The sequence below is a fragment of the Anser anser genome (assembly GCF_964211835.1).
Source record: "Anser anser genome assembly, chromosome: 10".
Lineage (NCBI taxonomy): Eukaryota > Metazoa > Chordata > Aves > Anseriformes > Anatidae > Anser > Anser anser.
The window spans coordinates 8471792-8485341 of record NC_139730.1 but is presented as its reverse complement, the minus strand read 5'-3'; the positions used below and the strand labels follow the sequence as shown (position 1 = coordinate 8485341).

At 60.1% G+C, this 13550-nt stretch overlaps 1 protein-coding gene across 8 annotated transcripts in view; it reads right to left on the bottom strand.

Moving 5' to 3' along the window:
* Positions 1–612: 612 nt before the first annotated feature.
* Positions 613–13550, bottom strand: part of LOC310904706 (uncharacterized protein) — a 37653-nt gene continuing 24715 nt past the window's right edge. For 5 of the 8 annotated variants that reach the window (XR_014588555.1, XR_014588557.1, XM_083849819.1 and 2 more), the window contains 2 exons: positions 3129–3229; positions 613–1254 (listed from right to left, as the gene is read on the bottom strand). Coding sequence is in view for 4 of the 8 variants with exons in the window: in XM_083849819.1 (XP_083705945.1) it covers positions 1245–1254; positions 3129–3229 (111 nt within the window). In the remaining 4 variants the exon portion in view is untranslated. Of the gene's footprint in view, positions 1255–3128; positions 6154–6229; positions 10989–13550 lie in introns of those variants that run through there. The other 3 variants (XR_014588556.1, XM_083849820.1, XR_014588558.1) reach the window with 2 other exon arrangements.

Below are 13550 nucleotides of genomic sequence, written 5' to 3'. Positions count from 1 at the left end.
CTCGCTCCCCCGGGCATCCATCCCCAGCGCTCCCTGCGAGGCGCTTTTGGGGCGCTGGCGGCCGCGCAGGATAACGGCACGCAGAGCCCCCCGGCCCCCCTGCTCCCGGCCCCGAGGCTCGGCAGCCCCATTAGCATCCCCGCGCGCCCGGCCCCCTGCCCAGCCTTGAACTTGGCCATGCCGGGCTGCGCTCCTTCTGCCTGCCTGGGCGCGCACAATGCGGGCCTTGACCCATTGTTTGCTTTTTTTTTTTTTTTTTTTTTTCGGGTTTCAGCTGGGAAAGCAGCCACCTCGCGCGCTCTGCCGAGAGCACGCCGGGAGCCGGGCACAATGGGGAACCCCGCTCCGCAAGCAGAAGGGCTCCAAATCATTTTAGAGACATATTCATTATCCCCTTTCACAGGGCCTGTTTGCCTTGGGTTTAGCGGCTGCTTCCCAGACAGGGTGCAGACCAAATAAAGATCGCCCTCGGCTGCGAGGCGTTCGCTCGGGCACCACGCAGCCCGGGCGCCTGGGCTGGGCCGCTCCCGATGCGTCTGCGGGCGCCTGGGGTTGTTCTGGGCCCGTCACCTCCTCCGTCCCGAGAGCGCAGCAGATGACACAGCTCGCTTTTGCAAAAAGGAGTGTTTATTTTCAACAGTGCAAGAGGTGGGGGTTGGTTTTAATGGGAGACAATTACAGACAGTACTTTGTTTTTTTTTTAACAGTGCAAGAGAACGGCAGCAGGGCTGCCCGGCCCGGACGCAGTCACAGTCCCGTGGGCTCCACACACACGGTGCCACCAGGACGGCTGTGCCCTCGCAGCCCCGTGGATGAGCAGCAAGGGCCAAGCCCTGCTCCATGAGCAGAGCCCAACCTGCAGAAACCTGCTGGAAGCAGGGTCCAGCCAGCTCCGACCTCCCTCCCGCCCCCTTCGTGCACCCAGCATTTTGCCGGTGGAGGCAGTGGCTTGCTCAGATCTGAGCGCTGTGGTTCTGCCGGGGGTATTTGGGGTACCGGAGGCGTACAGGAGTTAGGCGGGATTTTCCCTTGGTTCCCTGTCCCTCCCCGCAGCTGCAGGCTGTGATCTGAAGCACCGCAGGAACCCTCCGTGTTCACCAGCCAAAGCCGCCTCCTCGCCAGGGCCATCGCTGCAGCAGGTTGGGACCCTCCTGGAGGATCCTGGAGGCATCAGACAGCGAGCCCAGGCAGGCGGCAGCCAACTGCGACGAGGAGCTCACAGGCTTGAGAAATCCCTTCTCCGCTCACTGGGATCTAGGAAGGAAAGGAAAACACGGAGAGGTTACAGCCTGCAGCAGGGCAGGGCACGGAACCAGCACGCAGAACCGCAGCAGCGCTCGGCTGAGGGCTGAACACCTCGGATCACGGGTGGACCAAAGCTCCCCACCCCACGCTGCCCGGCCCCTCCAGCCCCGCAGCTCGGTGCCACCTCGCCCAGGTCCCCCCTGGTCCCCGAGACGCCAAGCTCCCCCCGTGCCCGCCCGGACCCCCGTCCGCCCCCTGCCCCACCAGCCCGGGGAGGGGTTGCCGCTTGTCCTTCCTCCGTAGGCTTTGGGGCATGGGATTACTCTGCATGTCAGAGCCACTAAAGGAACAGCCCTCTGATGTTTTAATCTTCACGTTAACTTTCCCTGCCCTCAGCGCCCTTGGCTGTCTGTAGAAAGTGATACTGAGCCTCGGAGCTGGAGCCAAAGCTGTTTGCTGGGCAAAAGTGCCGTCTCGTCCCCTTTGCGGCTCTCCCTGCGCGTCTGCTTTTGCCCCACACTTTGTAGCAGCTTCTTCCCCCCTTTTCCTGATTTTTCCTGATTTTTCCTCCATTTCCTTTTTGTTTTCCCCATGGCAAGCACAGATCCCCTAGCACAGCTTTTGAACCCAGTCCCATCCTTTGCTGTCCTCCCTTTGCTTTGCTTCTAAACCGCCGTGCGGGAAGGAGCCAAGCCAAATACCCCCCCAGTTCCTGAGTACTCTTGGACCCAGGATGCAAAAGGAGCCATCAGCCGGCTAATTTATTCTTCTTATTGCGCCAAATTGTAATTTTATAAAATATTGCAAATTTTATAAAATATTTGCAAGCCCGTTTTGAGAGATAAATCTTCCGTGTGGCTCTCTAATGAGCTGCCCTGGGAGTAGCTGGCATGTGATGTGCTGTAGGTCGCACAGCGACGTTCCTGGGCTGCGAGTGGCTGAACCGCCGTCACTCTTTGAACTGTGCAAATACTCCGCACTCTGGGGTCCAGGCTGCAATTTTCACGGGTATTTTTTTTCCCTCTTAAAAATAGATACCTTCTGTAACCCCTTTATTACAGTATTCATAAAGCGCTTGATGGGAATCCGAGGAAAATCCCTTCCCTTTCACAACTTTGAGGCGAGCCTAGAAGCTGGAGGGGCAGGAGGCAGCTCCACCCCAGGTGAGCTCAGCTGTGCTTTATCCTGACATCCCGGTGGGCAGGGCAGCACGGATGGGAGCTGAAGGGTGCTGGACGCTTTCCCAAGGCCCAGGAGAGGAGGAGGAGGGTGCACCCTTGTGCTTGCCAGGGGAAACCCTTGCTGGGTGCCCCTGACCTCCACCTGGGCAGGCTGAGCTTGCTACGAGCTCCTGAGAACCCCATTTAATGCGCAGATGGGGAGGATGCTCGCTGGTACGAGACATCACCCCGCCTGGTGATGTCCACCAGCGCTTGGTAAGAAACTGGGGGCAGGAGGCGCCAGACCAACGCGGCTGGCCGGAGATAACGCCGACAACCTGCCCCGCGGGGCTGTTCGGGGCAGGGAGAAGGGCACACACCCCCAAATAACAGCACGCCGGTGCACGAGGCTCTGCCTAATGGCATTCCCATCCCTTGCCAATGCCCCGTTTGTGGCCGGGAAGGAGGGACTCTGCTCCTCCCCTCCCCTCAGCCCAGCCTCCGCTTCGCAGGCTCGCGCGGAGAAACTTTCTGGACAATTTAATCTCGCCAGGGTGTTACTTAGAAAAACCTTTTTCACTGTCATTTTTTTCCCCTCCCTTCGTTCTCCCCCCCCCCCCAACCTTTTTCTTCCCTCCCAGCCTTGATTGAATTTTGCAAGCCCCTGATATCTTTCTTTTTGTACTGATGCATGCTGCTTATGCAAATACAAGCCTTTCATACCTCCTCCCTGGCTCAAGACCTCCAACTTGAATGTGACCAAAAGCTGCGCTCTCCCCTGCTAACTCCTTAGCACAATTACACCTCCATTCTGCTCCGGGGGCCTGGGGAGGGAAAAAATCATTTTAACCTAATAACACATGCTGTTTGCTTTGGATAATTACAAGGGAGCTTCAGCTTCTGAGAGCAAGGGAATATTCGGCGCGGCGGGGCGGGAGGGAGGCTCCGCGTTAACGCCTCCGCGGCGAGTTTTATCTCCTGCCCGGCATCGGGCGCGCGCACGGCCTCTCGAGGCTCCCTCCACCTCTTGTCCTGTGCACCTGGGCGAGCATTTACATTTCTGAGCGAGGAACCGGGGCTCCGCGAGAGGAGAACGCCGCTGACATTTTCTTATCTCAAGTTACAATTTCCTGCAAGCATCAAGATAATGAAACGGGGGCGAGCTGCGGGCCGGGCGGGAGGCGTGCGGCGCGGGCAGGGCCGGGGAGCGGGCAGGGAGGACGCCCGAGGGATGCGGCTGCCGCTCGCTGTCATTGTTGTCCTCCTGCCTTGTCTTCTGGGGAAGTTTATGTGGAGGGCTTTCGCCGGGGCGAGGAGGAGGAGGAGGGGAGCTTTCCCCCCAGAGCACCCAGGAATCTGTCAAAAGAGGGACAGAAAAGAGAAGAAGAAGAAGAAGGGAGACAGAGAGTGGGAACGTCAAGGACCCCTGACTAATGAATAGCAAGTTTGCCCTTGAACCTCCCTGGGCTTTGCCATTCCCAGGCTCCAAACAAGGGCTGATGCATGCTTGGGCCCAGCTGCAGGGGGACCGGGCTATGGTTCATCTCAGACACTTTGACAGCCCGGGCCTTTTCCCCGCATAGCTCAGACTCGCCTAACTACTCCCCTGGCAACAGCTCAGTGCAGGAACCTGCGCTGAGGCCCTGCCTGCTGCATACAGAAGTGCGAGGAGGAGGGGAGCGCCGGGAGAAATTAGCTGGAGACCGGCTTAACCCGTTAAAAGCTGGGCGGGCGCCGCCGGCCGGCACCCCCGGCCTGGCGGCACGGCGCTGGCGGAGCCGTCGGGCTCCCCGCGGGGTGGTGACGGGGTCCCCGTGTCACGGAGAGCCCAGGTCCCGCTCCTCGCGGAGCCTCGGAGCTGCTGGGACGGAGCTCTGTGAGGCGCCCCGGAGGTGGGAAAGGCCACGGTGGGATGGGGATGACACCAAAAGCCGCTCGGATGTGTCACCTGTGTCGCTCGTGTCACCTGTGTCCCAGCCTTGCTGAGGTGCAGCACGGTGAAGCCAGAGCAAGGGCAGGGCCTGGCCCCGATGTGGCAGGGCTGGAGCACCCCAAAACCAGGGGTCGGGCCGGGCACGAGGGGCACGGGCTCGCCCCGGCCGCTCTTTTTGCATTGCAGATCAAAGAGCCGGGGAGAGCTGGCCGTAGGGGTCTGCGCTGAATGGCGGGGGTAAAACAGGCGCTGCAGACGGCAGCAAGCACCCGACGGCTCCAAAGCACGACCCAGAAACGTTCCCACATCCCGGCCCCTTATAAATCAAGGGGGAGAGGGGGAGGGCTCCTTCCCGGCCTCTGTTTTTACAGAGCATCTTTCATGTGCAGCCCCTGAGAGAGAGGGCTTTGCCGAGCTTGTTAAGGAAGGCTCCTGCGCCAGGCAGAGAGGGGGACGCACCATATGGAGAGGAAAAAAAGAAAAGGGGACACTGAAAATGGAAAATTATGCAAATCGGGAGGAGAGAGGCTCCGGCGAAAGGGGGGAGGGAGGCAGGGAGGCGGAGGGGGATGGGAGGCCGGGAAGGGAGCCCTGACTTAGGGGACACCAGCCGAGCCGGCAGGAGGGACAGAAGTTTCCCACGTTCGGTGTCCGGGCGTGGGACAGCCCTCGGTGGCACCTCAGGGCTGTCACTGGTGTCCCCAACGAGGGCACCGCCACGGGGTGCTGGCAGCCCTGGCCCCGGGGAGCAGCCCCACCGAAGGGCAGCTCGCCAGCCCCGTTGTTCCCGTGCCCTACCGGGGGGATGCCCCGGCCCTGGAGAGGCAGCAAAACGGGGTCTGCGGTGACCTACTTGGCAGAGGTGTCCTCAGGACCTCTGTTACTATGGCAATGAGGTAGTGAGCAAATAAATTTATTTTTTTTTTTGGTCAAGGTTTTTGCTTTTTATCAATCCCCAAAACTGGACTGATGCACCAAGGTGCCTCGTCATAAATGGCCCCGAAGGGCGGCACCAAGAGCAAAGCCCTGAGTTGTCCCTGAGTTGTCCCTGAGTTGTCCCCGAGTTGTCCCTGAGTTGTCCCCAAGTTGTCCCTGGGTCGCAGCCGCTGGCCAGGTGACACCCAGGTGAATTCAGCAAAGTCACAGGGAGGTCCCCAGAGTTCTTCCCGTCCCGGTCCTGGAAGCTCTTCCCTCGGTCCCCCCAGGGTCCCCGTGCCGCAGGGAATTGGGTGCGGGCAGAGCTGCAGCCCCAGCGCGGCACGGGGACGCTGTGCAGGACGGGGAGCAAACGGACCCTCCAGACCCTCGTGTGCGTTATTCCCTGTGCTGGGCCCGAACTCCAGCCTGGAGGCCAGGCCGGGACTAACGTGGTGCCCGGAGAAACTCCTCGTCTCTTCCCTGCCCGCGGTGCTGGCGGTGGGGAGAAGGACCCCAGGGCTCCCTCCCCAGGGCTGCTGCATTTTGGGAGCAGGTAAGTCACCCAGCTCACCCTCCCGACCGCAGGCTGCCTTCCCCTGCGTGCACCAGCCTAACTTGCCAAGAGGTGCGCGACACATCCGTGTCAGCTCCTCCTCCTGCCTGCAGCCGCTTTGGAGAAGAGCTCTGAGAAGAAACGGCTCTCCCACCTCTCAGGCATGGCCACGGCTCCTTCAGAGCTCCTCCTTGCTCTCTGGAAACCTTGCTCAGGTCCTGGCTTTTGGGCTCGGCTCACCTTTGGGAAACCACCTGGCTTGGTTCTGTCCATCCTGCTCCCGTCTCCCCCATATCTCCATTCAGTTGTACCCATTGAGACACATCGGTGCTTTCCCTTTCGCTCTGTGCAGCACCGCCCGAAGCCCAGGCACACAAACCACTCCTGGCTGCCACCTCTCCTCCTCCTTGCTCCCATCACAGCCTTCGACCACTCCACTTGCTTTTTTCAGCTGCTTCTCCCGTGCATCCCATCAGGACACTTCCCCGCGTGGATCATCCCACTAATCCCTTCTACCTCGCATCCCTCTGCTTGCCATCAGCCCCGAGCCGTGCTAAGAAGCTTTCCATAAGGGGCTGATCAGGTCTCGGCGTGCCCCGGCAGGGCAGTCATTAACCAGGCTCCGCACACCCGCCCCATGTCCGTCTGTCCGTCTGTCCCCGGCATCACGCCCCGTGTGGGTGCTCCTGCGGGTGGGCGAGAAATAAATCTGCTGGGGACCTGAGGTCGGGAGGAGGCAGAGGCAGTCCTGGCGAGGAGCTCGCCCCGGTGGGACTGCAGCACCGAGATGTCCCCCGGTGCCAGGCTGGGGCGAGCTGGGGGCGCAGCCTCCAATTCCTAATATTTTGCTTTGAGACGCCAGCGCTCGCTGCTTCCTTCCCACCCGGCCAGTCTGAGCCCGTGCGTGCCCTGACAGCTGGCAGAAATGTCCAGCAAATAAATCAACCCTTGCGATTCAACGCCAGTAAAACCCAAACCCCTTTAAGAAGGCCCTTCAGAGGGCCGCCCTGCCCTCACCTTGCAGCCCAGGGCTTCGGGCAGGGACGGGGCACGGGGCCGTGCTGCCGTGCAAGCACACGTGTGGCCGTGCGGGTGGGCACGCGTGCCCCAGCGTGCGCGTGTTCCTGCCTGCACACGCCAACACCTCCGTGCTCCTGCCCACGTTCCCTCTGCCGCCTGCCAGGCTGCCAGGAGCGCGGGGGGGTGCTCTTCTTGTTCTCCCGCACCCGGGGCACGTGCGTTATCCGTGCAACACGGCTGCGGGTAGGGATTTGGGCTGCTCAGCCTTGCTGTGGCTGGGCGAGAAGCACGCCGTGTCCAGCTCCCAGTTTCTTCAAGAGCCGTACCCTGGAGTAAGGCTACATATGTTGGCCAGATCCTCGGTAAAGCCCCGGAATCAGCTGTAGGCACCGAAGAGGATTCATGTAAGCGGCGCACAGAGAAAAATAGCAAAAAATAAAGTTCACGGGGGTACAAGGAAAACAGAGCTTCCACCCACAGACCAGCTGTGTGGGGCTCCAGGGACAGGCAGACAATGTGGGAGATATTTCAGAGCTTGCTCTCAGGATGATGCATTTGCAATCGCTCCCCTCCTGAAAGTGGTGGAGGGAAAGCGAGCCACCAGCCCTGCCGACACGCATTTCCATGCCCCTACCTTCAGGTGAAGGTACGCGACCTGCCTCACCTCTCACCTGGGCTGCCGTAAGGTTGGATAGCCACCAGGGCTGAGCTACAAAAAACACGATGCGCCCCCAGGGAAGAGGAAGAAGAGGGGTATCTGCCGCCCCTCGGTGCCATGACATAGGCAAGAAACTGCCCCTGCTCAAACAAAGCCGGGCGAACCCTGCAGGTTCCCACCAGCCAGAAGCGGGTGCGTGGGGCGGGGGGAGCAGGCGGGAACTGTTCCGGGTGTCCTTCGGATCAGGCTGGCCTCAGCTGCCACGCTGGAAGCTGAACCACGTCCAAGGAGGATACGGCAAGAACAGCGAGTGCTGCCCAAGCGGCAGTCCGGAGCGCTGGCACTTAGTCCTGATTCAGCCTCGACCCAGATTCCAGCCCCTGGCGTGGATCCAGGTTTCTCTCTCCTTGACCCGTCTCCATCAAAAGCAACGCCGCGGTGCGTCTCTGCTACGAGTTCCTATTCTACAAATAGAAGCAAAGGAGCGCCCCGCTCCTCAGCTGAACGTTCCCACTCACCCCTAGTTTGATGCCTGCCCCGCTGAAAGAAACCTTCAGAGACCGTGCCCTTGTAACGACCTCCCCCTCCAGCGGCGCAGGACAGCGCCGTGACACTAAACCACACCACCACCAAGTGTCCCCGCCATCCTCCCCGCACAGCTGCCCCGCGAAGGTCCCGCCTCTGGATGGGGACAGGCAGCAGGGGCACGATGCGGGCAGGACGGGCTGATCCCGGCTCCAAGGAGCGTTTCATTTCCAAACGGGGCCCTGGAGGCCTCTTGGGCGAGGGGCTTGTCGGGGCGATGCGGGAGAGCAGGAGCACCCAATGCCGCCTGGCTGCCTCGCACCCGGAGCGGACCGTGCAGAAGTGAAACCTCCCAGCCACATGCTCGCCGTCCGGGTGCCGCCACGGCAGCGCCGAGCCAGCCACCGAAATCCTCCCCAGCCACCACGGAGCCCTTCCTGCCGGCCCGGCCCCTTGAGCAGGAGCATCTCTGTTATTCTGGGAAACGGCGAATTGGGATTTTTTCGCCTCCCTCTTCCCCCAACATTTCCCTCCCCCAGCTCTTTTTTCCGCATCATAAGCAAAGTCCTAATAAAGCTCCCATCCCCACTGCCGGCCCTGCGCCATGCTCCCAGCAGAAAAGAGATGCAAAGCCACGCTTGGAATCTGATTCCCCGGCTTTAAACGCTGCTCTGCCAGCAAAGTGCGACTTGAAAGCTCCCCTGTCACAGTTACAAAGCTCCGAACAGCCCTTCCTCGGATAATCACGCTTATCTCCAGATTAAGAAAGAGAGACCTGCAGCTGAGGCTGGTCACATGGGCTGGGATGTGGGCAAATCTCTTTTAAACAATCCCCATATAGCTGTGACCTCCGCCGCAGCCCAAATACCCGGCCCCTCGTTCCCACTTGAAAGCCAGCTCCGGAGACATGGCAGAGCGCTCGCGAGAGGGGAACACGCCGGAGAGAGCAGGGGCACGAGCGAAACCGGGGGAGGAGTGAGAAAACGACGCGGCAGAGGAGCGGTGCAAGGAGAAAGCAGCCAGGGGAGGAGGTGGGAGAGGGAGAGAAAGGTGGGATGCGGTGCGGAGGGAGGAAGAGCGCGTGGATGAGGGGGAGGCCGATGAAGGACAGGTCTGTGCTACTCTTCCCGCTGGGGATGAGCTGTCCCCGCTCTGTCCCCACGTTAACTCCTCCCGCTCTGTCCCCGGCCGGCAGCCCACGGCGGTTACGTGCCTCCGGCTGTGCCAAGCAGCCTTGGCAGGGCGAGCGCGCTACCTACTTTGCTGCCACGGATTCATTAAAAGGCTTTGCTTGTGTGGGAATAGTCATCCCAACGGGGGAAAGGGAAAAAAACAAAACAAAACACAACCCTTCTGCAGCTCAGCCTGGCAAGGAGCTCTGACAAAGCGGTTTCCATAGCCCCGCGTGGGGCCTGGGAGCAGGATGAAGGAGGCAGGGATGCGCGGAGGGGTGGGAGAGCAGCTGGAAGGGGTCTCCAGCAAGGATTTTGCTTGGGGATGAAGCGCAGGGAGGGAACTGCCCGCACTTTGCAGGGTGCTGCTTCCCTCTTCGTCCTTGTGACTAAAGGCCACAATGCACCGGGTTCAGCTGTGGGCATCAGATTCACCCCGTGAGCAAACGATGGGTCCAAGCACCTGCACGGCGACTTCTCCTACCAGCAGCCTCCCCTCTGCTTTATAACTTAATGTCAGCACAATGGCTTTGCGATGGAGGAGCCCCAGCGGCCCTGAAAGGGGCACAGATGCCGAGCAGCGGGCTGGCTCTCTCCGAGGACACCCACGATTTGCTGGCACCGACTCGGGGTTTCCAGACGCGGGGCTTGGCCACTGGCTGCAGCCCGCTGGGAGGACGGCGGGGCTGCCTCCCCCACTGCTCATTATTCACCCCGCGCAATTAGGCGCCGCTGATAAGTCACACCAAATTGCCTTTGTTCTCCAACCAGATGACCTGCGTTTCGCAAGGGTCCCTTCTTCCCGCACGCTGCCCACGGGTGCTCGGGGTTGCCCGCTGTGCCTGCTGCTCCAACGGCAGCGCGGATCTCGGAGCACTCACCCCACGCCCCGCCAGCTCCCACCCAGGCTCCTGCAGGACCCTGCTGCTCCTCCACGCCTTCGCTGCCAGCACCAGGACCCCAGCGTGGAAGAGAGAGCAAAGCCACCAAACCTCTGCGTGCAGCAGAACTTCCCCAAACGAGCCCGGCTTCAGAGCAGCCTTGCGTTGGGCGCTGCTCAGCCGCGTCACTCCCTGCTCTTTCAGCACAGCAGCTGCTCAGAGGCGGACGGCAGCACGGGCAGAGATGGCATCTCACGCCTTTCTAGGGCCTCTTCTCGGTCTGCTCAAGAAACGTACGTGGGCTCTGAAGTCTTGGTGATTTAAGGGAAAGGATGCAAAAAAAAAAATAAATTGCACAAGAAATTAATTTTCCCTAAGTGTGCTACGGATTCTTCGGTGAACCTATCGAATGCGGATGGATGGATGGATGGACGGACGGACAGACGGACGGATGATAAAAGCACTCTAGGAACAGCATTATGTGCTGGTCCATACACTGGGGGTGCAGAAAGACTTTTCTCTCTGTAATTAGTAACTCCACCCCGAGCCAACGTTTATAAATCCTTTAAGCCCTTGATAGCGCCCACCCCTTTGTCTCCCCAGCCCCTGTTTCCACCGCCCCATCCCGCACGCCCAGCCGTTTTGCTTCCTTCCCGTGTTTTGTGGCTGGCACTGGATCCGACTGCCTTTCTGGAGAAGCAGGCCGAGGTTTTGTGTGCGGGGCTTTGTGTGAGTGATTGCGTGTGTGTGTGTACATACAAAGATGGATACAAACCCATTGGAAATAAACACCCTTAAAAAAGGGACTCGAGAGAGAGACACAGGGGCAAAGGAGAAGAAAGAGCCCACAGCCCCTCAGCCAGACAATCAGCAAAGATGAACAGAAAGACCCAGTGAACCAAAAAAAAAAAAAAACAAAAAAGCTTCGGTTCTCTTTTAAACTCTCCCCAATTTGCAGCGAGGGCAGCCGCTCGCATCGCTGGGAAGCCCAGCTTCACCCCGGCTTCTCCTGGCTCCGCACAGCTCAATCACCCCGGGCTGCACCCAGCACCCCCCCCCCCCCGCCGCCTCCCAGCGCCCCGCATCTCCCCCGCCGCCGAGACAGCTTTCGCCAATGGAAGGAGGACAAATATATTCATTGGCACCTTATCAGACATGCATGCAAAACTAATTAACATGGGGAGACATGCAAGCTGCCACCCAGCCACAAACACACACCCACGAGCATGCACACACACACGCACACACGCACAAGGCAACCCTTGTCTAGGGGGGACATTCAAAAGGCTTTGTCACTAATTTAGGCATCTGTCTCAGTCTGGTCTGGTCCTCCTGGCTAGGCTGGAGTTGTGGTTTTTTTCCCACTCTGTTTGACAATGCTGGGAACATGCCCGGAGACCCCTCATTCAAATCACCCCTTGACAATGGTCTCATTGTGTGAGCGTACAGAAAAGGGAAAGGATGGGGGAGAAGATGGGGAAGGGGGGCAAGGAATTAAAATGTGAACCCAAGGAAGTGTTTACTAACACAAGCCCCGCAGCTGCCCCGGCTCTCCTCCACCCCCTTCTTCCGCCCCCGGCCACTCCAATGGCCCAGGCTGTCCCCGTGCAGCGAGCCCTGAGCCCGAGGACCGCAGGGATGGAGCCTGCAGCACCTCGGCAGGGATTTAGTGACTTAAAATGTCCCGCAGAGGACATCTTTGGGGAGCTGGACGGCTGGCCGGTGGAGCAGGGGATTTATCGGTAGAACCGCCCGCTCCCAGGCTTTCCAGAGAGGGAGGAAAATTGTTTAAACGTGGCCTGGTGGATGAGAGGAGGAGAGCAGAGCGGCGGCGCGGGTCGGATGCTTCCCGCAGGGCTGCCGCCAGCTACGCCACGGCGGGAGGAAGGCGGCGAGCAGAAGGGTGTCGGGGCCGGGGGCTCGGGGAGCGGAGCAGACCCCCCTCCAGGACCTGACCGTCTTCCTTGCTAGTCAGAGGGAATTAAGCAAAAATCCCCCTGATGTCCTGCCCGCCCCCCGACCACCCCACGGCCCTCTAGGGAAGGGAACGGCAGACGGAGGAGGGCTCGCCCCCAGCCCCACCACACGCTTGGCCGGGCTCGGCAGACACCGTTCAGCTGGAAATGCCCACGAGTCGGCGGAGCGAAGGCAGCGCGGGGCTGGGGAAAGGGGGAGGAGATGGTGGCAGCGTTTTCCATATATGCAAATACGGCTGCACAAGGTACTCGAGGGGGAGACAAAACAAAGAGACCTCCAAGAGGCAGGCGCACAAAGCCCAGCACCTCCATCCACCTCCCATGCTCCCCAAGGAAGAGCCGAGCGATGCTCGGAGGTGTCCCCCCCCAAGCCGAGCAGGCACCAGCCCCGCGTGTCTGCTTTGGAGGAGCTGTAAAGGAGGGGCCCGGCGAAAGCTGCCGACACAAATGCCACAGCCCACGTCCTCCTCCACCAACAGATGCACCTCGGGAGGAAGAAACTATTCCCGGCCATCAGCTTAATCGGGAAAAAAAAAGCCGTGATGTAAACCCGAAAAGAGAGCTGCCTCGCTGCGGCAGAGGTCTGGGAGCTGGAGAAAGCCCGGCTCCCGTGACATTGTTCCTGCAGGCAGGCCCACCACCCGGAGCTTTTTTGTGTCCTCTGAGAGGTTTCTGGACCCCGCCACCAGCACGGCAGGGCAAAACTTCGCACGGAAACCCCAGAACCTGAGTGAGGGTGAAGCATCCTTCCCGTGACCGCTGTGCCACAATGAAAGCGCAAATATTTTTGCTAGAAAGGGGAAGCTGCTGCCAAGGAGGCAAACCTGGGCTTTTTATCCGCACGAGTAGTCGTGAACAGTTTTAGGGCCACATCCCTCTCCTCCAGCACACGGGGACAGGCACTGGACACAGTGCCACGTACAGGACCAGGAACAGAGCTCTGGTTTTAACGGGGCGATGCAGACACCACATGAGATAAAACCCACCAGAGATCAGCGTGCCGGGACGCGGGGCTGCGGGAAGCTACTTGACGGCACAGAGAAACAAGGACACGCGATTCCGCTCTCATTTCCCTGCTGTAAATTTGGGCGGCTTTTACCGACCGCAATTAACTCCCCACTTGGGGTTTAACCCGGGGGAGCTGGGGGCAGAGCTCGGTGCAGGACCCGCCTCTGGGCTCCTCTCCCTAGCTTTATCGCAGAGGGCAGCGGGAGGTGCGAGGGAGCTGGGTGAAGATGTAGGGCGATTGGTAGCCAACGCGGCCAGTTCAAAGTCCTCTCCAGCTCTGGCCTGGCTCTTTTTTCCCTAACCAGTCATTTGCCACTTTGCTGACGAAGCCTCGGCTGCAGGGGAAAGTCAGCGCCAGCCTCTTGGGCACAGAGACTCAAAGGGATTTGGGCATCTCCTGCCCTTTAACAGGGGCTGAAGACCTTCCACACACCTAGTCCCTGTCCCTGAGGGCTGACTCTTCTTGTCAAAGACCCCAAGGGTCACAGCGTGTATCCTGTG